Source organism: Macaca mulatta, chromosome 5 (assembly GCF_049350105.2).
Source record: "Macaca mulatta isolate MMU2019108-1 chromosome 5, T2T-MMU8v2.0, whole genome shotgun sequence".
Taxonomy (NCBI): domain Eukaryota; kingdom Metazoa; phylum Chordata; class Mammalia; order Primates; family Cercopithecidae; genus Macaca; species Macaca mulatta.
Genome location: NC_133410.1, coordinates 149706452 through 149731437, shown reverse-complemented (window position 1 = coordinate 149731437; position 24986 = coordinate 149706452). Strand labels below are relative to the sequence as shown.

The following is a 24986-nucleotide window of genomic DNA, read 5'->3' as shown; positions in this document are numbered from 1 at the left end:
TTGCATTTAACTTTTTGACCCATGTGAGATGAGGCTTTAACTAGAGTTTTTATGGAATACCCAATTTTTCTAATACCTTCTCTTGGCCTTTAAAGAAATATTATTACAGGCAATTGTACTGAAATAACCAGCATGCAAAGACATAGCTCAGTGTTCACTGTGAACTTTGCTTTCTCCTCCCAGGTGAGCAGGAGCCAGCTGTAAGCAGCGATTCTGACATCTCCTTGATCATGGCAATGGAGGTTGGACTGTCTGATGTAGAACTTTCCACTGACCAGGACTGTGAAGAGGTGAAATCTTGAAATGACAAATCCAGAAGAAAAGAGATAGTAGGACCCAAGGGAAAGGAAGGGAGGAGTGCTCCAAGACTTGGACCAGGCACACACACACCTCCAGATCACCTTGGCAACTCCAGGGCGCTCTGTTCAAGAATGCTGACGAAAAGCAATATCCAAAGTCTTGTCAATCAGGATGCAGTTTCTCCATCTGTACGGCAGTCTGTGGCCTTGGCAGCTGGGAATTTAAAAGCTGATTTCCACTCCCATGTCCATGTAGACATACACTTCAGAAGCTCCTTAAACAGACTGAAAGGCCACCTTTAGGATTTCTTAGTTTCATTTCAATTCTTTCCATGTCTTATTGTTCTTGTTTTTGGCATGTTGTTTGATTTCTTTGGCAATTTTTTAAAGATTATTTGTAGTTTACTTTCCATCTGTTCCTTTGTTTTTCCTTTGATTCACTGCAGCTTTTGTATAGATTTCTGTTTAGAAGCACCAGTTCCTGCTATGATCAGTTTGTATTCCATCTCTGAGATATGGGGTCTTGGCCTCTCAGCATGAAGTGTGCATGGCTTTGAGAAGTGCCTCCGCACCCTGAAATGGACTAAGGCCAGCTTTCATTAAGAATCTAAGTTCTTCTAAGTGGGCCTTTAAAAATCCCAGCTGCCAGAGACCCCAACACTAAGCTCTAAATCGGCTGAGGCCACTGCTGGTTATTTTAAGCCACATCACACTGGCTTCCACTTGCCAGGCTTGATTAAGGGCCCACGTGACGTGAGAAGGGAGCTCCAGGGAAGCCGTTCCATTCTTCTGGGTCTTACAGTCTTTGGCTGAAATTCTAAACTCAGAAGTCCCCTCCAAGGCATCCAGTCTTTGGTGGTTGTAGGGCTGGTTTTAAAACCAGATACCACATTTTCTTCCCATTGAAAACAAAATGCCGGTTGCATTGGTTTCCCCTGGGCTAGAACAGTTTTTTTCTTACCTCTGTAAGTGGGTTCTGTAAAAGATGGAGGCTTTAGAGAAAAGCCAATCATTTTTAAGTCCAATGGTAAACACGGTGGGGGCTGCAGTAGCACCAAGCTTTTACCTTAATTTCAACACACTTCTGTTGCATCTCACCAGACCATGTGGAAGGATTTAGGTGAATCCCTAGCAGATTGCTTCCCAGGGCTCCCTGAATGTGTCCAGATGCCTAGTGAGGAATGAGGTGTGATTTGCTGTATCATTTGAACCAAAAAGTATGCAGCATGAGAATTTGCTAAATCAAGTTTATCCTGATTGAAATAGACAAAGTAAGAGGGAAGGGAAAAAGGTATCAAGTAAATACTGAAACCCAACGGTATTTTTAAACTGTTTCTGTTTTTATTCATTTTTTGTAACTATGACAGAAATGTGCTATTTTTGCAGTGGGCAATTTTGTAATACATTCAGACTATCCAGATACAGAGATGACTAAGGTCACTGATAGCGTCTCTGAACAATCAGACGGATCACCTTATCTCTATTGCAGCTGGCAAAGACCAGGCCATGGCTTGGATTAACTAGGAAAGAAAGCTTTTCTCACTGAGTTGTTTTTATGTATTGATGGGGGCTTTTCCACCTCATCAGACTAATACTCATTCAAAAAGAGTTTGGTTCTGCTGTAAATCCTTGCCACCTGCTGAGACATGGAGTGCAGGTCAAGGGAGAATACTAGCTGCTCTTTTTTCACCACCTTTACCAATTTCCTATTTGATGGTTTATAAGTAGACAGGCAAGGCAAATGATTATTACCCTCAGAAAGGTCGCATCTCCGTAGGAGTCCAGCGCTTCCTGTAATGAAATCCACTCTCTGTGTGTGGGAAAAGAGACAGGAAGGAATGAAGAGAGCTCTGAATCGAGAATCCTAGATGAACCACACGCTTTACTAAGCCTCAGCTTCTCCATCTATAAAGTGAAGGGTTTAACAGCATGAATCCCCAAGCTCCTCTAGCTGCAGGACCACTGATGAGCCTTTCACAGGCAGGACCCATTTTTGCAGATAGCTATGATTTGTGGCAATCAGGCTTCATAGCTTGGGGAGGTAGAGTTACCTGACACGTACCATGTAATAACAGCCTTTGAGACTTGACACCACTATGTTGCTGAGAATGAAAATCTAAATGATTGAAGTTTTAAATCCAAGTAGGAGTTGGTTTGCTTTGCCTTGTTTAAAAATTACTGTTACTCACAGAGTTTGCAGTCTCTGGATACCTTCAAATCCTAGCTCTCACTGTGGGATTCTTGATCTCGAAGGTGTTTATTTTTCACAGTCAGCATAGGCTTGCGCCACCGACTCCTCCTTCAGTTGGCTTTGCCCAAACAAATTTTAGTATTACTGGTATTAACTTTAGTCCAGTGGAATTAGAAGGATAATTCAACAGCAACAGAAATATAAATTATATTCCATTCCCAGAGAGAATGCGCTTTGGATTGTTTAGTCCTCTGATTAACGAGTATTTTCTCTTCCTGCCAAGAGCTAGGTGAATCAGGAATTGATTGTATATGCAAGCCCTGGCCACAGCTGCACTTACAGGATGCCTCATAGATGATGAGGGGTCTCAAAGGCCAACCCGAGGCTTGCAGATCTGACCCCAAAACCCCCTGAGCCTTTGCCATTCATGACTTACCAAAGGTTTGTTTCTGGAGGATTTTCCTGTAGCTTTGATAGTTTTAAAAAAAGAAAAAAAGAAAAAAAAAAACTTAACCAGAAAGTTTCCCTTTCAGAAGAAAGGAGAACAGGGGAACAGCCCTTCCTTATAGCCTTTTTTAGCTCCCCCAAACAAGAGACTCTGACCTGGAGACCCAGTAGTCTACAAATGAGTGTCAGAGGGTGTGTGTACCCTATAGAAGCAAATGCAAACTGTGTATTAGCAGATGTGCATTTTTCTGTAGCAAGAGTCTAGACTAGCACTGTCCAACAGAAACATAATGCAAGTCACAGACATAATTTTAAATTTTCTACTAGCCACATTTTAAAGTGTAAGAAGAAACAGGTAAAGATAATTTGAATCATGTACTTTAACCTAATATTGTTTCAACATGTCAGTAATGTAAATTAATGACGTGTTTTACATGTTTTTGTGTACTAAGTCTTCTAAATCCATTGTGTCTTTTACACTCACAGCACCTCTCAATTTGGATAGTCACATGTGGCTAGTGGCTGCCAATTGGACAATGCAGGTCTAGAGTTCCTCCAGTATTCTCACAAGATCCCCTGACCCTTACAAAAGAAAAGAAGGTTAAAACCTTAATTACCTCCAGGGAGAACTGGACACCACCCAAGTCGCCTAGTGAGAGGCCCAGAGGTTCATTTACTTTGTGGTGAATAAAGATTCAGGCAACCCTTTTTAAAATTTCTGCTTGAACTTTCTAACCATATCACTGATGTCCATGACCATCTGTTACTACTTCTCTGACTAGTTGTTACTTAAAAGTCACACAAACCATGCTGATTTGGTGCTGAAACAAAATTATACCCCTCACTTCTACGGCAAACCCTTGGACTGATATGTGGCACTTAGGAGCCAAAGAGAACTCCAGACTGAAATCACCCAACTTTACCTCAACCCCTTCTTCTTCTTCATGGTTGGTGAAAGTCCTTTCCCAGTGTCCCCCAGTCCCACAGCTTAGTGAAAACTCATGGACTTGGGAGGAAAGAATGATAAATTACGTATTGACTCCAAATGCAAGACTTTATGTGGCCTTATTGAAAAAGAATCTTTGGGGGCCTTTGATCATCCGGCCTCTACTTGGTGAATTATGACCACCTCCAACAGCCAGCATTTTACTCCAAGTCAGCATCCACCTGCCACCCCAATGCTATGGGGAAGAAAAGGAGCATTTGCATTCACTCAAAATAATTTAGGGTTACCTTTAGGAACTGCTACCTCCTGTGCGGCTAGTCCCTTTGGAAGAGCTGAGCCCTGACTATGAATATAGCTTTTGAACATTGACTTAATCTCTGGGGCTTGACATCCCCAGGAGTGTCAACTCTGGTCATCTACGCAGGGAGAGGTAGAGTCTGGAGAAGGTAGAAAATTAAAAGTGGCAAAGGTACCTACCCATTTTTGACATCACATGGTAATGATCAGAATCACAGAGGCAAAGCTCTGTCCAAAAATGTTCATTTGGTTTTTTTGTTTTGTTTTATTTTCTTGTTTTTAACATTTCCTTCACCCTCGTGAAATATCCTGGAAATTCATAGATGTGGGTTTGGTCGTTTCAAAAAGCACCATGCCCAGTGGCCATTTCAGTCACTGCCCGGACATCCCTGAGGCTACCATACTCTCAAAACCAAATCAATGCCAGTGATCTAACATAGGATTCTTTCTTATCTATGAATTTTGTTTAGATGGATATTTTTGCAGAGCATAAAAAATCAAATGACATTTAGTTATCCAGTGAATATATCACCCTGACTTAAAAATAAATCCTTGAATCAAAACTTTTTCAAAAAATCTAGGATATGGAGTCACTCCCTCTGTGGAGCCAGAGTCCAGCCTTTTCTGGTACTCAGGCCACTAAGGCAGTTTCCAGTAGCACTTTTATATTTTCTCTCACTTAGATTTATTTTCCTTTTCTGTCTGTATCTGTTTTTCTCTGACTGCCTATATCTTACTTTGTATACACATACATCAATTATTTTCCCATCTTCTCTCCCCCCCTTTTATTTCTAATTTGTTTTCTCTCTTGCAAGAAACTCTGAAATAACCTTCAGAACAAAAAAAAAACTGGAGGTTCTATACCTACAGAGTTATTATCATTATCATGATTACCATTGTTACTGTTGTTGGTGTTTTTCTTCTTTTTATTGTGTAGCAATATCCATATTCACTTCTGATGAGGCAAACCAGTTTGCTATAAACCAATGTCCTCCCTAATAGAGTCAGTTTCATTTTCACTTCTCATATCACCAGTTGTATCACAACCCATCTTAACAACCATTGCCATGTTTTCAGGCTTCCTTGCCATAAATGTTTTCTGGGCAAATAATGGCAAAGCAACAATTCCAGAATGCTGTCTAGGTCTGCTTTCTCCCACCCTCAGCATTTGACCCTCCTCATTCGCCTGAGCCCCCAGGGTTAGAATTTCTTGGAAAAACTTGTATACTGTACCTGTTGGAATGCCCATTCTTCCTCACATCTTAGCACTAGAGCTTGCTCATCGTAAGTGATCTGAGGGCCACTAATTCCTGAAGACTGACAAAGAGACACAAAGAGACTCCCCTCCTAAGGTGGGGATGCATGGTTCTTCATGCAGTGCTCTTGGCCACCGAGATCCCTCATCCATGCCATTGTATGGATGAGTACATTTGATGTTGGCAGTTAAAATGGGATGGGAGTGTCACCCTGCAGGAAGTCAGAAAAGAGGATGGCAGGATCTCTGATCAGGAAGCTGGTCAAAGCAGGGCTGGAAAGCTGCTGTGCTTAACAAAATGTGCATGCTGTCCCCAAATAAATGCTCATCCCTAGGTTTAGAGCTGACCTGGGTTTTTGGGAGTTTGTGTTTTGAAGGAATTAAATACTCGTGAGTTAAAATACTCATGATGGCAAAGAAGGTCTGGATTGCCTGAAAAATAAATTAATTTTAAGATGCTGATATGAGTTTCTCATCATCTCTTAGCTCTTCCTTTTCCCTCCTTTTGTCCTCACTCAACCCCAGACCCTGTGTAATAGGAACATTAATTTTTAAACAGCCACAGGTCAATAGCCACACTGTTCCACTCTACGCCTTTTATTGACACTAAATTAGCATCCCAGAACTAATGAAGCAAGTCCAGACGCTAGACGTGGCCCCTTAATATCGAGCAATTTGATTGCAAGCCTGCTTGTTTTACAAGAACCTGCTGAGCTCAGTCACATCTCTCTTCACCTGTCTTGAGTGCTTCATAATCAAGTGACTTTTTCAGGAATTTCAATGATCAAAGATCTTCTAATCCTGTGCTACTACTGAAGTTTGCACTTAATATAGAGCCATTTGCTCTATGGCCACCTGATAAATATTTGCTGATGATAACGATAAAACAAAAATATACACATCTACTAAGAGGTCTGCGATGTCTGAACACACGGAGAAAAATCCTTAGAGAAGGTCGCTTAATTACCCAAAGTCATTGCTTGACAGAATATCTGTGGTCTGTTATCCTTAGTGAAGTGACAGGCTTGGAGAAGCAGGGAAAATGTGGGGACCATGTGTGCTATATAAACCAAAGACTGATCACCATCCAAATGAACACATGTTTCTTCCATTGACTAGTTGAATTTTCTCCTAATGTTCTCATAAATGAAAGTGAAGGTGGGTTGCATGGTTGAATGAAACCATTAAACCTTATGGGGTTTTCTCTTGCAGACTGTTGATTGACCTTACTAAATCCTGAAATCTAAAAAATGAATTGTGGCCTTAGTACCACACCATCTTTGAAGTCTAGTGTTTAGTCCCCTTTTCCTTCAAAACTTTCCGACAAATCTAGCGCTTTACTGAACTCGGAATATTGTTCTTTTTGAGAATGTGAAGATTTTAAATAGCCAAAGAATTTTCATGTATAAGAGCTAGCTAAATATAGTATATCCTGCTCTTTTGAAGAAGATACCAAACTGTTGCTGGTACTAATGGGTATAGTAGAGCAGTTGAAGAACTAACGCATACATGGACTTTTTGGTCTGAATTTGTGTTGGCATCTATGGTACTTACTGTTCAGTAGGATGTTATTGCAAGGGGCAGAGTGCCCTCTGCTGGAATAATCGCAGTTCTTCTTTCAGCAAATTGATTTGACTTGGGTCACGAATTCAACAACCAGTTACTTGCCTTTCATCATACAATGTCTTCGGTAGTTGAGAATTTGGTCTACATTTATCAAATGAGGAAAGAATGTCACAAACTCTAAAAAGTTGAAGGAGACTCCACAGATCTTCTCACTGTCGGCAGCCCTTACTTCTGCAAAATGTTGAAAGATAATGTTGCTGTGTCTGCAAAGAAGATGCCTCGGCTAGAATGTCTGTGTGGTTATAAGCAAGGGACTGCTTGTTTTTGTAAGTTATCTCAACTTTATTCTTGTGAAATTGCAAAGGAAGATCAATAAAAGGACTTCTTTCATATGAATGTAAATGGTGTGAAATAGTGATGTGTTTTGTACATGTACATAATCTATTTACTTCCTGCTTTCACATTAGTAATCTGAGATGGTTCTACCATTTTATAATTAGAAAGAGATGTAGGGGTGGGAGTGGGGAGGGTCTGTTATTTTTATAGAGGGGTGTCCCTTACATTTAGAAAATGAAGTAATTTTGTATTTGTGAAAAGTTACATTCCATTCATTTTCTGGAAAAAAAAAGGGTGGGGGGTATTGTTCTTTAAAATGTTCATGAGCTGGGAGGATGATTATTCTGGTTTCCAGGGGAAACTCTCAAGCAGTACATATGTGATACCCAGTTTTGTAGACTGCAGACCATAACCAGCAATTGCCACTTGTAAAAATGTGAAAAAGAAACAACTTATTTTAACCACTTTGTACAGCACATTATTTCCCACTAGAAAAAAGTCTGCAAATAATGAATTTACAATTATAAATAATCAGACATGACATCATAAATCAATCTTCACCCTACTAGCAAGAGGAAATTCCAAAGGCTTTTTTTTTTTTCCTATCCTAACACAAATTACTTTTATTGTAAACAAATGCTTCCAACAAAATGCTTTTGTTGTAAAATGATTGATGTTGGGGTGAAGTCTACTTATCTTCCCCACGAGATTTTTCTGGCTAGTCTGCAGATCGTAGATGATGGTGCCATCTCGGCATTGTCTGTCCTCTCCATATTCAGACTGTGTGACTGAGCTTCCTTGATTTATATAGCATCTGACCCAAAATCACAAAAAATGTCACTCCTGATGACATTTGCAGGACTTTAGGTAATTCTTAATTGCCGAAATAAGTACTAATGGATTATGTAGCCTTTTTACCCAAAAGTAATCTGTACAATGTTGTGTGCATATTTAGATGATTAAGTTAAGGCAGTGTAGTTTTTTAATTTGTTCTGTATAAATTTCTTTCCTTCTTCCCCACCTCAGGCACATACCCTACTTCTTTCAAGGCACTTTATATCTCTCTTGAAATACAAAGAAATTGAAGAAAAAAAGTAACTGTCTTTAAAGGAATTTGTCTTCTATTAGGAGACACAGACTTTTATTTTGCTTTATTCTATTCTCTATGTACTTGGAGAGCATAATCAGTTTGTCTCATAATGGGCTAGCAATGAATCAAGGATGATAGTTGGAAACATTCAATCATTACAACATGGTTATTTTTGTTATATAGAAGACTATTGTGTAAATAAGTGCAATCGTGTTCTTATGTACTGGCTAAAAAAATATGTTGCAACTATAAAGATTTTAAAATGAGGGTTGTGAATTCCAGGAAATTTCACTGCAAAATTTCTTTTGGTTTTGTTTTTTAATAAAATGGAACCAGATGCTTGTGTTTGTGTCATCTGTATTCCCTGACTTTGTTGCCTATCCCTGAGTTGCAGAGGTGGTGCTATGGATTTTAAAACATCATATTTATTGTTAAATCATGATTATGTCCAAAGACCAAGGATAATAATAGCTTCCTTGTTTTTCTCAGGTAAGTCAAGTGGCAGGCACCAACCTTCTCTTAGCTCTGCTGTTCTAAGGGAATTGATTAAGAGATGTGAGCAATTCTGAAGAAGAATGGCTGTGAAATGAGCTTGAGTTGCTGTCTGGCAAGAACTGAGCACTGTGCTTATGGACTCTCTCAGGCAGGTTTATACTAGGCAGAGTTATGCCATGGGGCCCGCCAGATGGGCTGGGGCAGACAGATTTCTTTTTTATATTTACTAGTATATTTCTAAAAGATTTTAAATAGCAATTCCTTGGGATTCGCAAAGGAACATGAAGCAAATTTAAAAGATGGAGCCTGCTGGCCTGGGAAGGTGGAAAAAGAAGGCAGGAAAGGAGAAGGGCCCTCTATTCAGTGGCCTCAGCTACTGGAACCTGGAAGGCCTTTGGGTGTGACCTAGCCCCCCACGCCTGGCCCAGCCGAGACTCCTGACACATCCTCTTGAGGAGCAGCCAGGATTGGACATGGCCAGGCAGGAGCTGTTAATTGCACAGAATTTGCTAGCAAAAAGAAAATGCAAACAGTATTGAGTGCCGTGGCCTCCTGGAGCTGCTGTCGATAAGGAAACCATTAGTGCCCAGGAGGCTTTACTCAGGGCCAGTCTATGCTTAATTTGTAGGCAGGAAGATATTCTAAGGGGATTGTTGGGAACATTCATGACTATGCCACATTAGAAGGCACTTTAGACTTTGTTTATGCTTCCATTATTGCAATGTTTATCTGCCCAGACACTGTGGGTATGAAGCTATTACCCAGGACCTGGAAACCATCCCTCCCGACTTCAACTTCCATCATCTTTCCACTAGACCAGGGGTCCCCAAATGAGGAAATGTTTCTGTGGGATGGGATATGTTAGAATTTACAGCAGGCTCCCAAGTTCAATTAAGTTGGCATAAGGCTTCATACAATTCATATTAGCTATTAATAACTTTATTATTTATTTATTTATTTTTTTTTTTTTTTTTTTTTTTTTGTAGAGACAGGGTCTCATTTTGTTGTCCAGGCTAGTCTTTAACTCCTGGCCTCAAGTGATCCTCTCACCTTGGCCTTCCAAAGCGCTGGGATTACAGGCCACTCTGCCTGGCCACTGTTAAAAACTTTTGAGAAGGCTTCATTCAGTAAGGGCACTGATTTAACTCTATAATTCAGCTTTTCCTGCAGCTGATTGACAATAAAACCCCCTTTTTTCAAGGGTTATGTCTTTCCACACTACACTGGAGACCACCGTGTGGAACATGTTGGTGTTCGGAGTTTAAAAAAAAAAAAACACAAGCTGCTAGACATCATTTCCTGTAAATCTTGCCTATTCCACAGACCCTTGCCTCTCTTGTCCCTGCTCCTAGTTGACGAGGGGAAGGTCAGGTGATGCACAGTGGGCAGTGTTAGCCTGGGGCATGCTTCACCTGGGGTGGGTATGACCTGAGGAGAGATCACTGGGCACTTCCCAGGGTCACATGCATGCCAGGGAGCACTGGGCGTCAGCCTGGCTTGCTATCATGCTGTGCCTGAAGGCGGAGGCCCTATCCCACCTAGAAACTTCACTCTGTGGGCTTTTGAGACGTCATGCAGCATATTCATACCTTTGAGAATGGAATGTTTACAACCCTAGATTTTGATAAAATTAAGTAGCAAAAAAAAAAAAAGAAAAAGAAAAAGAAAGCTCCCCAGAGCTTTGTAACGGGCCAGCTGGGTCAGCTTTGCCGCTCAACTCTTATTCTGTTAATACCTACATTTAGAGGACTGTAAGCTAAACTATCATTCAGAAGACACAGAAGTATATTTTTAGTTCTGGTTTTGTTGTTGTTTTGTTTTGTTTTTGTTTTTTTTTTTTTGAGATGGAGTCTTGCTCTGTTGCCCAGGCTGGAGTGCAGTGGCACAACCTCGGTTCACTGCAACCTCCGCCTCCTGGGCTCAAAAGCAATTCTGCACTCAGCCTCCTGAGGAAGAGTTGGGATTACAGGCGCCCACCACCACACCCGGCTATTTTTTGGAATTTTAGTAGAGAGGGGGTTTCACCATGTTAGCCAGGCTGGTCTTGAACTCCTGACCTCCAGTAATCTGCTCGCCTCGGCCTCCCAAAGTGCTGGGATTACAGGTGTGAGCCACTGTGCCTGGCCTAGTTCTTTTCTAAGTCTAATAATTCTTTAGAAGCCAGTGTTAGTAGTGCTACTCATCTCCTTGAATAATGCATTGCAACAAATTGGGGAACAAAGGGTCGGGGGAGAATATGAGTTATTTTTGCTCTGTGGTAATTACTATCTATAGAAGAGGGAATGCCAATTAAGAAATTCAGGTGACAGAGAGAGGTCTCCTCTTTATGAGACATTTTAAAACACCAGTTCCATCATTCTTAGTGATCCAACAACAGAAGCAACTTGACCTCTTATTTCATCACACTCACAGGTAGTAGACAGCCTCCATCAAGTCTCACTATAAATCTTTGCTCTTGGCTGTGAGACGAATCAGGGACAACGACCTTTCCACCGTGCCACCAAAGACACCAGGGGGACCCTCTGCTCACTGTGATTGCATCTCCCCTCGTTGGCTTTCAGTCACAGCACCCTAGCAAAAGAAGGTGCCATCCTAAATCTCCAACCAGTGGTAGCCTATACCTGCTGGCATACAGGGAGGTACAAATTAAATGCCCCAATCCCTTCGGACCTTCCTGTTGTGGAAGACATGCCCCACCCTCCCCCAAAGGGAACATGCCTGATTAGTCATAACCCCTAAACTAATCACTCCCTCTGTGCCTCCCTCTAACATTCCCACCTTCTTTGTTCTTAAGGACATTGACTAAATAGGCAAGGGGGAAAGCAGAGCCAGGTTTCCTTGGCGGGCAACTGCACTTGGTTGCTATGAGAGCTGTATACACAACACAGCTGTCATTGATATTATAGATCTAATGGGAGCCAAGGGTCTCAAATCTCTAAGGAGAAAAACATAATTCAGAGCTTTGGCAATGGTATCCATGTCTATAAATAAATGTGAGAGCAGAGAAGTGAATTTGAGAATATAAGAATACAATAGAGTTAGACCTGAGAATAAAATTACATCACTCTGGGCCTGGACCTGATGTTTTTTATGCCAGCAAAACTCCCAGTTAAGTCTAATTTCAGGAGACCTTTACCTGAGATTCAGGTATAATGCCAGGACCCAAACACACACGGGACCTGACTCACAGAGCTTCCTTTATGATAGGGAAAGTTAAAGGTAGTCCATTTGCCTCTTATCACGTTTTCTTTCCCTCTTTTTTATCTCCTTTGTTCGAAACAAAAAGGAGGAGGAGAAAAGGGAGGACATGAATGAGGGATAGACTCAGGACTAGAACTTGGGTTTTCCTGGCTCCACTGCCAAAGTTCTTGGGGCAGCACCATGCTGCTTTCATAAATGGGTAAGCACCTCCTGACCACTCAAAAACATCAGGAATGGAAAGCAAGAAAAGCTGCTGGGCATGGTGGCTCGTGTCTGTAATCCCAACACTTCGGGAGGCCAAGGCAGGAGGGTTGCCTGAGGCAAGCAGTTTGAGACCAGCCTGGGCAACAAAGTGAGAGCCCTGTCGCTAGAAAAACATTAAAAAATTATCTAGGCAGGGTGGCATGTGCCTGTAGTCCCATCTACTCAGGAGGCTGAGGCTGGAGGATGGCTTGAGGCGAGGGAGCCAGGGATGTCAAAGCTGCAATGAGCTATGATCACACCACTGTACCCTGGGTGACAGAACAAGACCCTGTCTCTATAAATAAAAAAAAGAAGAAGAAAGAAAAATGAGCCGGGCGCAGTGGCTCAAGCCTGTAATCCCAGCACTTTGGGAGGCCGAGACGGGCGGATCACGAGGTCAGGAGATCGAGACCATCCTGGCTAACACGGTGAAACCCCGTCTCTACTAAAAAATACAAAAAAAAACTAGCCGGGCGAGGTGGCGGGCGCCTGTAGTCTCGGCTACTCGGGAGGCTGAGGCAGGAGAATGGCGGGAACCCGGGAGGCGGAGCTTGCAGTGAGCTGAGATCCGGCCACAGCAGTCCAGCCTGGGTGACAGAGCGAGACTCCGTCTCAAAAAAAAAAAAAAAAAAAAAAGAAAAATGAAAGTTTATGTGTAGGAAGATTATGTATAATCAGGAAACACTCCCTGAACAGTAACAAGTGTAGTCTGGAAGTAGAATAGAATGATGCAACCATCGTATATAAGCAGGGACACCTGCAAACACACACACACACACACACACACACACACACACACTACCCACGAGGTGAGTCCCCACTGAATGCTAATTTTAGCTATGCAAGGAAGCTCATTATTTTGAGATCCCAATGTGTGTTATTTTCTAGACTCACCCCTTCAAAATATAATTAGTCATGGAAATACTGGATAGAAGAGGGTGATTTCCCCGGCAAAGGTACCACCCTCAAGCCTGAATACCTGCGGCCCTAAAGAAGGATGGACATTCCTGTTTTTGCACCCAAAAGTTGCCTTCTGGCCTACCACGCCCCCTGTCCTCTACCCATATAAACCCCAAACCCTAAGCTGGGAGAGAAGAGAAGGAACATCAGGAGAAGTTTGGCTGGGGATGATCAGAGAATCAGCAGCTAGACAGTCAAACTCCAAGGAAAGATCATCTTCCCCCTCCATCTCCTGTCCAGCTCCCCATCCATTCCACTGACAGCCATCTCCACCACTGAATAAAACCCCCACATTCATCCTTCAAGTTCATGTGTGACCCAATTTTTCGGGATGGCTGGACAAGAGCTCAGGATACAAAAGCTGTCATGCTGGTCCCCTGTCCTTGCAAAAAGGCAGAAGGCCCACTGACCTGGTTAACCCTTAAGCCATCCACGAAGGGCAAGACTAAAAGAGCACACTGTAACATGCACCCACCTGGGCTTTGGGAGTCGCAGACACCCACCCCTAGACACTGCCATGGGGCCAGAGCCCCGAAGCAGTCACTCCGGTTCCTGCACCTACCGTCTGCATGATCCCCCCCGCATAAAAGGGGTTTGAACTCACCAAACAGAGCCACACTCCTGTCACATGTCTTGAGAAGGGGTGCAAGGGAATTCTCCCGTTTCAAGTCTATCATACTTCCCAACACCGGCTCACAGGCCAGTGCATAAGAACGCCTTCCCTTCTTAGAGCCCCTGCTGTGGCACTGAGACTTGCTCGACAGGAAGTAAAGGGTGGGGATGCTTTTTCATATACTATGAGGTGCTCAATGTCCAGAGGAACCTTCTAAGTAGAGAACTCCTAAAAACAATGGATAAAATATTAAAACCTCCTTTAAGACAAAGAGCTAAGCTGATAGGAATGTCAGAGAAATTCTTGGACACCAGAAATGGTAAGAAACTACTAGTCTATTCAGAGGGGAACAGGACCATCAGAAATAGAGTTTGCCCTGGGTGCCTATGTTTAGCTCTCATGATCTAGGGGTCCACAATATTTTTCTGTAAAGATACAATTTTAAAGATAATATTTTGGACTTTGTGGGCCACATATGATTTGTCACTTACTTCATTGTTGTTGTTTCTTAGCAACAGTTTAAAAATGTAAAAGCCATTCTTAGCTGAAAGGCCACACAAAAACAGGCCACAAGACGGGCATATGCTGCTCCTATAGGAGCAGCTCAGAGACAAAGCTCAGGCTCAGAATCAGAGACTCCAGCACGAAGCCAGTACCCAAAACAGTTGACACCCTTAGTGGGTAAACTAGAAAAAATATATATGCATACCAGAAGGAATTGATGTAAGTGTTCACCAGTGTTAGCCTTGGTTCTAGGTAAAAAGGGAAAAAAGATAAAGTCTCCCCCAACACCCCGAGATGCCTTAACCACAGACAAGCCTTCTCATGGGCCATGTATCAGAATCCAAGCACTCGTATGACCTAAAATCCCAAAGTACAAATTTAAAGTTATTGCAAGCTGATAGTCACACTCAGTGTTTAGTAGAAATGAATACATATATCCTCACTAGAGGAATACTCCTTAAACCAGGTCTCAAAGGAATTCTCACAAATCAAGTTCGAAGGAATATAAACTCACCATCAAAAGCTCAAAATACATAAGGAAACAAGTCACAGTGAGGAAGAGGGTGCAGAAAGATTGGTGACATGAGAAAAAATTGGTACAAGATATAGGGAAAGTGTTCTAAGGAACCCTACAGGTGATTCTAACGCACCTTGAAGGTGTTACTGTTTTTAGAGACAGCGTCTCAGTCTTTCACCCATGCTGGAGTGCAGTGGCACGATTATAGATCACCGCAGCCTCAAACTCCTGGGCTCAGGTGATCCTCCTGCCTTAGCCTCCCAAGTAACTGGGACTATAGAACCATACCACAATGCCCAACTAATTTTTAATTTAATTTTTTTTTTTTTTTTAGAAACAGTGTCTCACTGTACAGGCTGGTGTCAAACTCCTGGCCTCAAGCAATCCTCCCACCTCAGCCTCCCAAAGTGCTGGGTTTATAGGCATGAGCCACCATGCCTGGCCTCACCCTAAAATTTGAAAACCACCATTCCAGTCACTTCAGAGCTCAATAGCACAACTACTAAAATCAGAGTAGGAAAGCAGGGACAAGTGAAATCGTTTATTTGGTTGGGCTACTGTGATCTTATGGTAATGAACTTGGAGGAGACTAAATTTCACCTATAAAATGTTTGATGGCTTGAGACTAGAGAAGAAATAATCAAGCTTGTCCTTATACTTTACCCACAGGGTCCCATAGGAACCAACCCTGACCTCTATCTCCCACTCACCTCTATCTGGACACTCTCCACCTGACTCCCAGGGCTGCAGCCACACCTAGAAGGAGCTCAGGGAACATCGTTAAACTAGTAACTGAATGGATGCTTGAGGTTCAACCTTTTAGCCCAAAACACCAAGTCCAGACTGGCATATTAATGGAAAGAATTGACTGCTGAGGACTTGCTGCTACTGACTCTGAAGAGTAACAGTGACACTAAAATAAATGCATAGTGCTTATCATCACTGCTGTCATATTAGCATGTGTAATCATAGTGAACATTTGTGTGCTTACTATGCAGCAGGCACTGGGCAAGTGCTTTGCACGCATCATATCATTTGGCCCTTAACATAACCCTTTGAAGAAAGTACTATTAGTATCCCATTTTACAAATTCTGATCATGAAGCTTAGGAAGTAGCTTTCCCAAATCACACAGCCAGTAAGTGGCAAAACTGCTCATTAACCCAAGTTTTCTGTCTCCTAAAAGCTGCTCTTCACCACCATAATGTATTATTATCCCTCATCTGAAAAAACAAGCTGACAGGTTTCTGTCTTTATCTCTGTAAAATAAGGTGAAAGATATTTAAATTTAAGTTTAAATTAAAAAAAAAAAAAAAGTCTGGTGTGGTGGCTCATGCCTGTAATCCCTGCACTTTGGGAGGCCCAGACAGGAGGATTGCTTGCAGCCAGGAGTTTGAGACCAGCCTAACCAACATAGCAAGACCCTGTCTCTACAAAAATAATAATAAAATAAAATAGCTGGTGTGATGGCATGCACCTGCAGTCCCAGCTACTCAGGAGGATCACTTAAGCCCTAGAGTTTGAGGATACAGGAAGCCATGATCACACCACTGCACTCTAGCCTGAGCCCAGAGCAAGAATCCAAAAAAACCCCACAACAACAATGACAAAGCACCTTTGCAGTAGAGATATGTAATAAACACTATCTCAGCCAGATTGTCAAAGTTACCGTCAACAATGATACATACGTAAGTATGTAGCCTTGATATGATGTGATAAGAATGTTGCTGGGGTTTTCCTCCCAAAAACCCATACCATAATCCTGGAAGAACCATGATGAAAACACCAGACAACTCCACACTGAGGAACATTCTACAAAATACATGACCAGTATTCCTCAAAACCTGCTAAGGTCATCAAAAACAAGACAAGTCGGCGGTGGACCGTGGGCAGCCAGGGTCGGTGAAGGATCCCAAGATGGCTGGGCGAAAACTTGCTCTAAAAACCATTGACTGGGTAGCTTTTGTGGAGATCATACCCCAGAACCAAAAGGCCATTGCTAGTTCCCTGAAGTCCTGGAATGAGACCCTCACCTCCAGGTTGGCTGCTTTACCTGAGAATCCACCAGCTATCGACTGGGCTTACTACAAGGCCAATGTGGCCAAGGCCAGCTTGGTGGATGACTTTGAGAAGAAGTTTAATGCCCTGAAGATTCCTATGCCAGAAGATAAATATACTGCCCAGGTGGATGCCGAAGAAAAAGAAGATGTAAAATCTTGTGCTGAGTGGATGTCTCTCTCAAAGGCCAGGATTGTAGAATACGAGAAACAGATGGAGAAGATAAAGAACTTAATTCCATTTGATCAGATGACCATTGAGGACTTGAACGAAGCTTTCCCAGAAACCAAATTAGACAAGAAAAAGTATCCCTATTGGCCTCACCAACCAATTGAGAATTTATAAAATTGAGTCCAGGAGGAAGCTCTGGCTCTTGTATTACACATTCTGGACATTAAAAATAATAATTACACACACACACACACAAAAAAAAAAACCAAGACAAGTCACAGAAACTGTCAGATACCAGAGGACCCCAATAAGACAAGGTAATTAAACGTAATGTGATATCCTCGGTGAAATCCTGGAGCAGAAAAAGGACATTGGGGAAAAGTTACAATGATGGTGAAATCTGAGTAAACTCTGGAGTTTAGTTAATGGTAATGTACCAGTGTTGATTCCTTAGTTAGGACAAATGTACCATGGTAATGTCAGGTGTTAGCAATAGGAAAAACTGAGTGATGGAAATGTAGGAACTCTCTGTACTGTCTTTGTAAGTTTTCTGTAAATTTAGAACCATTCTAACAGGAGTTTTTTTAAGGGAGATATTATTATCAAATATAAGAACCTATTGGATTATTAGAAGCAAAGAATTCATTTCTGATGACACTGTGGAGTGTCCTCCCTTGGAAATTCTAGGAACAAAAGAGAAAGCTCAGTATCCTGAAGAATTTAAATGTTAGTCTTCTTGAAACATAGCACTGAACCAAATTATTTCTTGACATCAATTCTATTTTAAAACTATACATTTGTGATTTTTATTAATTGTTACAATGATTCTTCAACACTGAGTAATTGGAAAATATGCCAAATGAAAAAGCTAATCTTTTGTAACTACATGTCAGAGTTATCACAAAAAATAATGAGTAGGTGTCTCAGCTACGGCACGTAATTACATTAAACACTGGCTGCCTGAAGAACCAAATGTTACAGAACACTTGCTGTTTGCGTTGGTATTTATGTAGTTGAGCTGTTTCTCCCAGTAGGGGGCGCTGTTGACCATCAAACGGAAAAGATGCCCTGGCATTAAGGAATAGAGTTGCTTGGATTCTACTTTGATTAGCATTTGTAGGGGTAACTTTGAGAAAGAAAAACCTTTCACAAATCTTCTCCAGTAATACTTGTACAGTTAGAAAGGAAGATTAGACAACAGCAACTAATGTGGTTGGGGTAGAGGATGTTTCAGGGAAGAAAGAAGGTATATTGGACCACACCAGAAAACAGAGACCTTCAGAATGTTCTTAGGCCTAGATATTGCTGAAACCATATATGCTCAAATGAAAGGCAGGTTAGAAGTGATAAAACTAGAAATGCCATATCCCACTTTCAGGATATGTGTTCCTGAAAAGTTATATTGGAGAAATGTCCTTCTTATATACATTTTGTAATTGAGATAAGGTCTTGCTTTGTTGTTCAGGCTGGTCTTGAACTCCTGGCCTCAAGCAATCCTACCTTGGCCTGCCAAAGCACTGGGATTACGGGTGTGGTCCACCATACCTGGCCAAAGAAATATTCTTGAAATATCACCTATATACTCATCGACTGACCACAAATGCCCTGTTCCACATAGCATTTTACAAGATAGCTCATGCATTTAATTCTTTATCTAAATGCAGGAGCAAGAGCAGCCTCTACACACACACACACACACACACACACACACTGGCCCAATTAAAAATTTTTAATGATCTCTCATTTCTATAAGTTCAAGTACAGTAAAGAATTCTTAATTGGTTTCGAAGTCCTGCTCTACCCAGCCTCTGACATCTCCAGAATTATCATAAACCACTTTCTCTCTCACTCTGTGTGTTCCAGCCCCACTGGCTTTAACATCTTCTAATTCTAACATGCAGAGCACCTTCCACCACAGGGCCTTTGCACAGGTTTTCCACGCAGCCTTATTGGTCTTATCCTATTCATCTCCTTCTAGTTAATGCCAATTCATTCTTTGGATCTCAGCTCAAGAGCTTTACCTTGGAGAAAACTTCTCTCATCCCTGGGTTAAATATCCCAGTTAAATGTTTATACAGCACCTTGTACTTGGGCATTATAGCTCTAATGACAGGTTTACTCCATGTACTAAACAATGTTTAGTATTGATAATTTGCTTATGTGGTTGTCAGATTAATGCCAATTCTCCAACCTAGATTGCAAATTACTTGAGATTAGGATCCATATTTTTATTCTCCATGTATCCCAGTACCTAGCATAGGACCTGGCTTAGCATAGATTTTCAACATGTATTTGTTGAATAAATGATTGAAAGAATGACACATTCTCAGGAAAAACAACACTTGGATTTCAGAATTTACTACTTCCAATGGGAAAAAAAAATCCTGCTGACTTCAGAGGGAGTAAAGCCAGAAAGACAAGCAATAAAAGATGGTATCTTTGGCCAGAATGTGTAGGTTCTCTGACATTTACTGTCTTACCAAAGCCCATCCTGTTTTCCGAAATGCTGAGTCAAGTTATTTGGAGAAATTCTTTAGGTGCAAAAAAAAAAAAACCTCTTTTTTGTTTGTTTGTTTCTATAAGCCAGAGAACACCAAATATTGCCAGTAAAGCACCAGAAGCTAGGGAGAGGCATGGAACAAATTCTCCCTCAGGACCCTCAGAAGGAACCTACCTTGCTGGCACCTTAATCTCCTCTGACTTCTAGACTCCAGAACGAAGAGCCAATAAATCTCTGTCATTTAAGCTAAAAACTATTTCAATGTGATAAAATATAAATATAGATAGAATATATACAATGTGTTTTAAAAGGATCAAAGCAATGACAAGATAGGAAGGAAATACCAGACCTGCCATGAAGAGAAGTCAAGGTCCCAGAAGCACAAATTAAGACAGAAGTTTCTTTTCCTCTGAGAGTAGTTATCCACCCTAAAAATACTGGATTTTCATTTTAGTGGCCTCCTGGCAATGGAAGAAAAAATCAACTCCCAGAAACCACATAAAATTGAAAGTCTAATAAGAGATTCACCCCTTAAATAATCTGTACTTTAAAGATCCCCCCACAAAGACCAGTCCTAGCACAGACCACAACCTCAGTTAAACTCTCCTGAGTATCCTGTATTTTCCAGGTAATTTCAAGCCTTAAATTTAGTTTAAAGTTGTCTTAAACTGGTAGTGCTTCTAGATACCTTGCAGAATCAAATATAAATTATTTTCGGGGGAGCAAAAAGCCAATTTCATATTAGACATCAAAAAATTTGTCCAAAACTAAGCCAAAAATAACCAGATATACAAAGAAAGTGGATGTCATAAGAAATATCTGGCAGAATACAGATCACAGAAACAGGACTGCAAAGACTTCAAGTCTTAGAATTACATAAATTAACTATATTAGCTATATTTAAATTTTTTGTTTAAAAATTAATAACATCTGAAAGGAAGGAGAAACTATGAACTGACTAATACTTTTACAAGTTAAAGTATAAAACAGTTTTTGAAAAGAATCAAATGGAACTTTTAGAAAAAAAGTAATAAAATACCAAAATTTAAAACTCAGTAGATCAATTGGTTTAATAGCAGATTAGTCACAGGTGAAGAAAAAAATAAATATACTGAAAAATAGTGGGATTCACAATGAAGGACTGAGTGACAGAAAGACTGCTGATACAGAAAAAAAGGTAAGGGGCATAAAGAACACCACAAGTATTTAACAGGTATCTCTGAGGGTAAGAAGGAAAAGAATAAGGCAGGGACAGTATTTAAAGAGACAATTAAAATTTTCAGAACCAATGAAAAACACTATTCACAGAATCAAAAAGCCCAGTCAATTCAAAGCAACAGAAATTCATAGCACCACATACACATAACAGAAAAGAAAAAAAACTCAAATCAATAATCTAAGCTTCCCCACAAAAATTAAAAATAAAAATAATCTAAGCTTCCATCTCAAAAACCTATAAAAAGAAGAGCAAAATAAGTAGAAAGAAGAAAACTATGAAACCATTAAAAAATTAGAAAATCAATGAAATTGTGAGGATGAAGAGCTTCTCAAAAAAAAAAAATTTTAAAGGTAAGAAATCAATGAAATCAGAAACAGAAAAATGATTGAAAAAAATCAATGAAACAAATAGCTGGTTCTTTGAGCTTAAGCCCAGAAGTTCAAGACCAGTCTGAGCAATAAGGCAAAAGTCCACCTCTTCAAAAAAAAAAAAATACAAAACTCAGCCAGGTGTGGTGGTGCATGCCTATAGTCCCAGCTACTCAGAAGGCTTAGGTGGGAAGACTTTTTACCCAGGAGGTCAAGGCTGCAGTAAGCAGTAGCCCCACCACTGTACTACAGCCTGGGTGACAGAGTAAAACTCTGTCTAAAAAAATAAATAAGTAAAGAAGAATCAACACCTATTCTACAAAATCTCTTCCAGAAAATAGAAGCAAACCAAGCACGTCTCAATTTATTTTCTGAAGCGAATATGACCCTGATATTAAAACCAGACAAAGACAGCACAAAAAAATAACCTACTGGTGAATATTCCTCATGAATATAGAGGCAAAAGTCCTTAACAAAATATTAGCAAATAGAATCTAGTAAAATATAAAAAGAATTATACACTATGATTCTATGGTATGAATGTGTTCTTCCAAAATTTATAGTGAACCCTAATCCCTATTTTGGTGGTATTAAGAGGTGGCTCCTTTTGAGAGGTGGCTCCTTTTGAGAGGTGATTAAGTCATGAAGGCAAAGCCCTCATGAATGGAATCAGTGCCCTTATAAAAGAGATTAGTGGGAGTAGCCTTGCCCTTCTGTCATGTGAGGATGCAACAAAGCACCATCTATGGAAGCAGAGACCAAGCCCTCACCAGACACCAAATCTGTTAATGTCTTGATCTTGGACTTTCCAGCCCCTAGAACTATGAACAATACATTTCTACTAAATTACCTGATCTCAGGTATTGTATTATGGCAGTCTGAATAGACTAAGACAATGAACAAGTAGAATTTATTCCAAAGATGCAAAGCTGGTATCATGTTTAAAAATTAACTGATGTCATCGACAATATTAACAAATTAAAGAAGAAAAATCTCATGATTGTATCAATGAATGCAGAAAAAGAAGTTAGTAAAATTTAACACCCACTCACAAGTGAAGAAAAAAACCTCAAAGAAAAATAGGAATAGAGGGGACTTTCTTAACCTGATAAAGAGTACCTACCGAGAACATACAGCTATCATTATACTTAATGGTGAAAGACAGAATGCTTTCTTCACAAGACTGAGAACATGACAAGGATGTCTGCTCCCATCCCTCTTACTCCACATAATGCTGGAAGTTCCAGCCAGTGCAATGAATCAAGAAAGGGAAATAAAAAGCATAGAGATCAGAAAGGAAGAAATAAACTATCCACATCTGCAGATAACATGATTACACAGAAAAGCCCATGGACTCTCCAAAAACAAACAAACAAACACACACCTCTTAGAACTAATAAGTGAGCTTAGAAAGATCACAAGATATAAGATTAGCATACAAAAACTCTATTGTATTTCTATATGCTACCAATGAGCCCATGAACATTGAAATTAAAACACAACGCCAGTGGCAATAACTTAAAAAAATAAATGCTTAAGTGTAAATGTAACAAAGCATGTTCATGACTCACTTATATGCTACAAACTACAAAATGCTGGTGAAAGAAACTGAAAAAGAACTAAATAAATAGAGATGCTTTCCATATTCATGGACTGAAGAACTCAACAAAGGTGTCACTTCTCCACAGATTGATATACAGGTTTACCACAATTTCTATCAAAATTCCACTAAGAGTTTTTGTAGATATAGACAAGAATAATCTATAATGTATATGGTAATGCAGAAAAACTAGAATCTCTAAAACAATTTTGAAAATAAAAAATTAAGTCAGAGATATCATTACTCATTTCTAAGACTAATTATAGACTTATTAAGACTGTGTGGCATGGGGCCAGGAGCAGTGGCTTACACCTATAATCCTAGCACTTTGGTAGGCTGAAGCAGGTGGATCACTTGAAGCCAGCAGTTTGAGACTGCCTGGCCGACATGGTACAACTCTGTCTCTACTAAAAATACAAAAATTAGCCAGGTGTGGTGGTGCATGCCTGTAATCCCAGCTACTTGGGAGGCTGAGGCCCTAGAATCAATTAAACCCAGGAGACAGAGGTTGCAGTGAGCCAGTATTGCGCCACTGCACTCCAGCCTAGGCCACAGACACTCCAGCCTGGGCCACAGAGCGAGACTTTGTCAAAAAAAAAAAAAAAGACTATGTGGCATAGGCAGAGGAATAGCCACATCAATCAATGGAACAGAATAGTGAAACCAGAAATAGATCCACACAAATATACCCAACCAGCATTTGACAAAGTGCAAAAACAATTGAATAGAAGAAATATAGCCTTTTTAGCAAATTTTGCCAGAACAATTGGACAACTATAGGGAGAAAAAAAATTGGCTTAAGTCTCACACCTTCTACAAAATTAACTGAAAATGGAAAACAGCTTTAAATCTAAAACATTACACTATAACACTTTTAAGAGAAAATTGGGGGATCTATTGCTAGACAAGGAGTTCTTAGACTTCATAGCAAAAGTATAATTTATAAAAGGAAAAATTCATACATTTGATTTCACCAAAATTAAAAACTTTTGTTTTGTAAAAGACCCTATAAAACATTTTTAAAAAGACAAGCTGCAGAATAGGAGAAAATATTTACAAAACACTTATCCATCAAAGGACTAGTATAGATAAAATTCTTAAAACTCAACAATAAAGAAAACAATCCAATTAGAACATGGGGAAAAGACATGAAGAGATATCTGCTTTTCAGATATAAAGATGGTAAATAAGCACATAAAAAGATGTTCAACATTATTAATCACTAAGAAAACACAAGTTAAAACCACCATGAGATACCCCTACATATCCATTGGAATGTTTAAATTTTTTTTTAAATAGCAACAACAACAAATGTTTGCAAGAATGGAGAGAAACTAGATCATTCATATGTTGTTGATAGAAATATAAAATGATACATTCACTCTGGAAAACAGTATGGCAGTTTCTTTAAAACTTAAAAATGTAACCACCATAGGTTCCAGCAATTGTCCCAGAGAAATGAAGACATTTCATACAAAAATACATGTACGAATGTCTGTAACTGTTTTATTCATGATAGCTACAAAACAGAACCAATGTAGATGTCCTTTAATGGATGAATGGCTAAAGAAACCATAGTACATCCATACCATGGGACACTATTCAGCAATGAAAAGGAATGAACTATTGCTACACACAACAGCTTGGATGAATCTCTAGAGAATTATGCTCAGTGACAAAAGCCAGTACTAAAAGGTTACAAACTATATGATTCCATTTTTACAACATTCTTGAAATGACAAAATTATGAACATGGATAATAGGTTAGTGTGGTTTCCAGAGATTAATGAGGAGAATGAGGGCAGAAGATGAAGTGGGCATAGCTATAAAAGGGCAACAAGAGGGACCTTCGTGGTGACGAAAATTTTCTGTATCTTGACTATATCAATGCCAATTTCCTTCTTGTAATATTGTACTATATTTATGCAAGATGTTGTCATTGGGGAAACTGAGTAAATAATACACAAGATTTGTCTGTATAATCATGTGTGAATCTACAAGTATCTCAAAATAAAAAACGTAATTAAGTAGAAATTGTCAGGCCTCTGAGCCCAAGCCAAGCCATCGCATCCCCTGTGACTTGCGCGTATACGCCCAGATGGCCTGAAGTA

At 40.2% G+C, this 24986-nt stretch overlaps 2 protein-coding genes across 2 annotated transcripts in view; both read left to right on the top strand.

The window, feature by feature from the left end:
- RNF150 (ring finger protein 150) overlaps positions 1–8764 on the top strand; it is a 281038-nt gene extending 272274 nt beyond the window's left edge. The window contains exon 7 of the mRNA XM_002804206.4: positions 184–8764. Coding sequence (XP_002804252.1) covers positions 184–302 — 119 coding nt within the window. The 3' untranslated portion in view covers positions 303–8764. The remainder of the gene's footprint in view (positions 1–183) is intronic.
- An 8070-nt stretch (positions 8765–16834) lies between these two features.
- LOC699117 (ATP synthase subunit d, mitochondrial-like) lies at positions 16835–17458 on the top strand. The gene has a single exon (XM_015139233.3). It carries the CDS (start codon positions 16877–16879, stop codon positions 17360–17362), a length of 486 nt encoding a protein of 161 aa, XP_014994719.3. The 5' UTR covers positions 16835–16876; the 3' UTR covers positions 17363–17458.
- The last annotated feature ends 7528 nt before the right edge of the window (positions 17459–24986 follow it).

What these genes read in the sequence shown, in the direction of transcription:
- LOC699117 (XM_015139233.3), top strand. Translation starts at nt 16,877, where the DNA reads ATGGCTGGGCGAAAACTTGCTCTAAAAACCATTGACTGGGTAGCTTTT.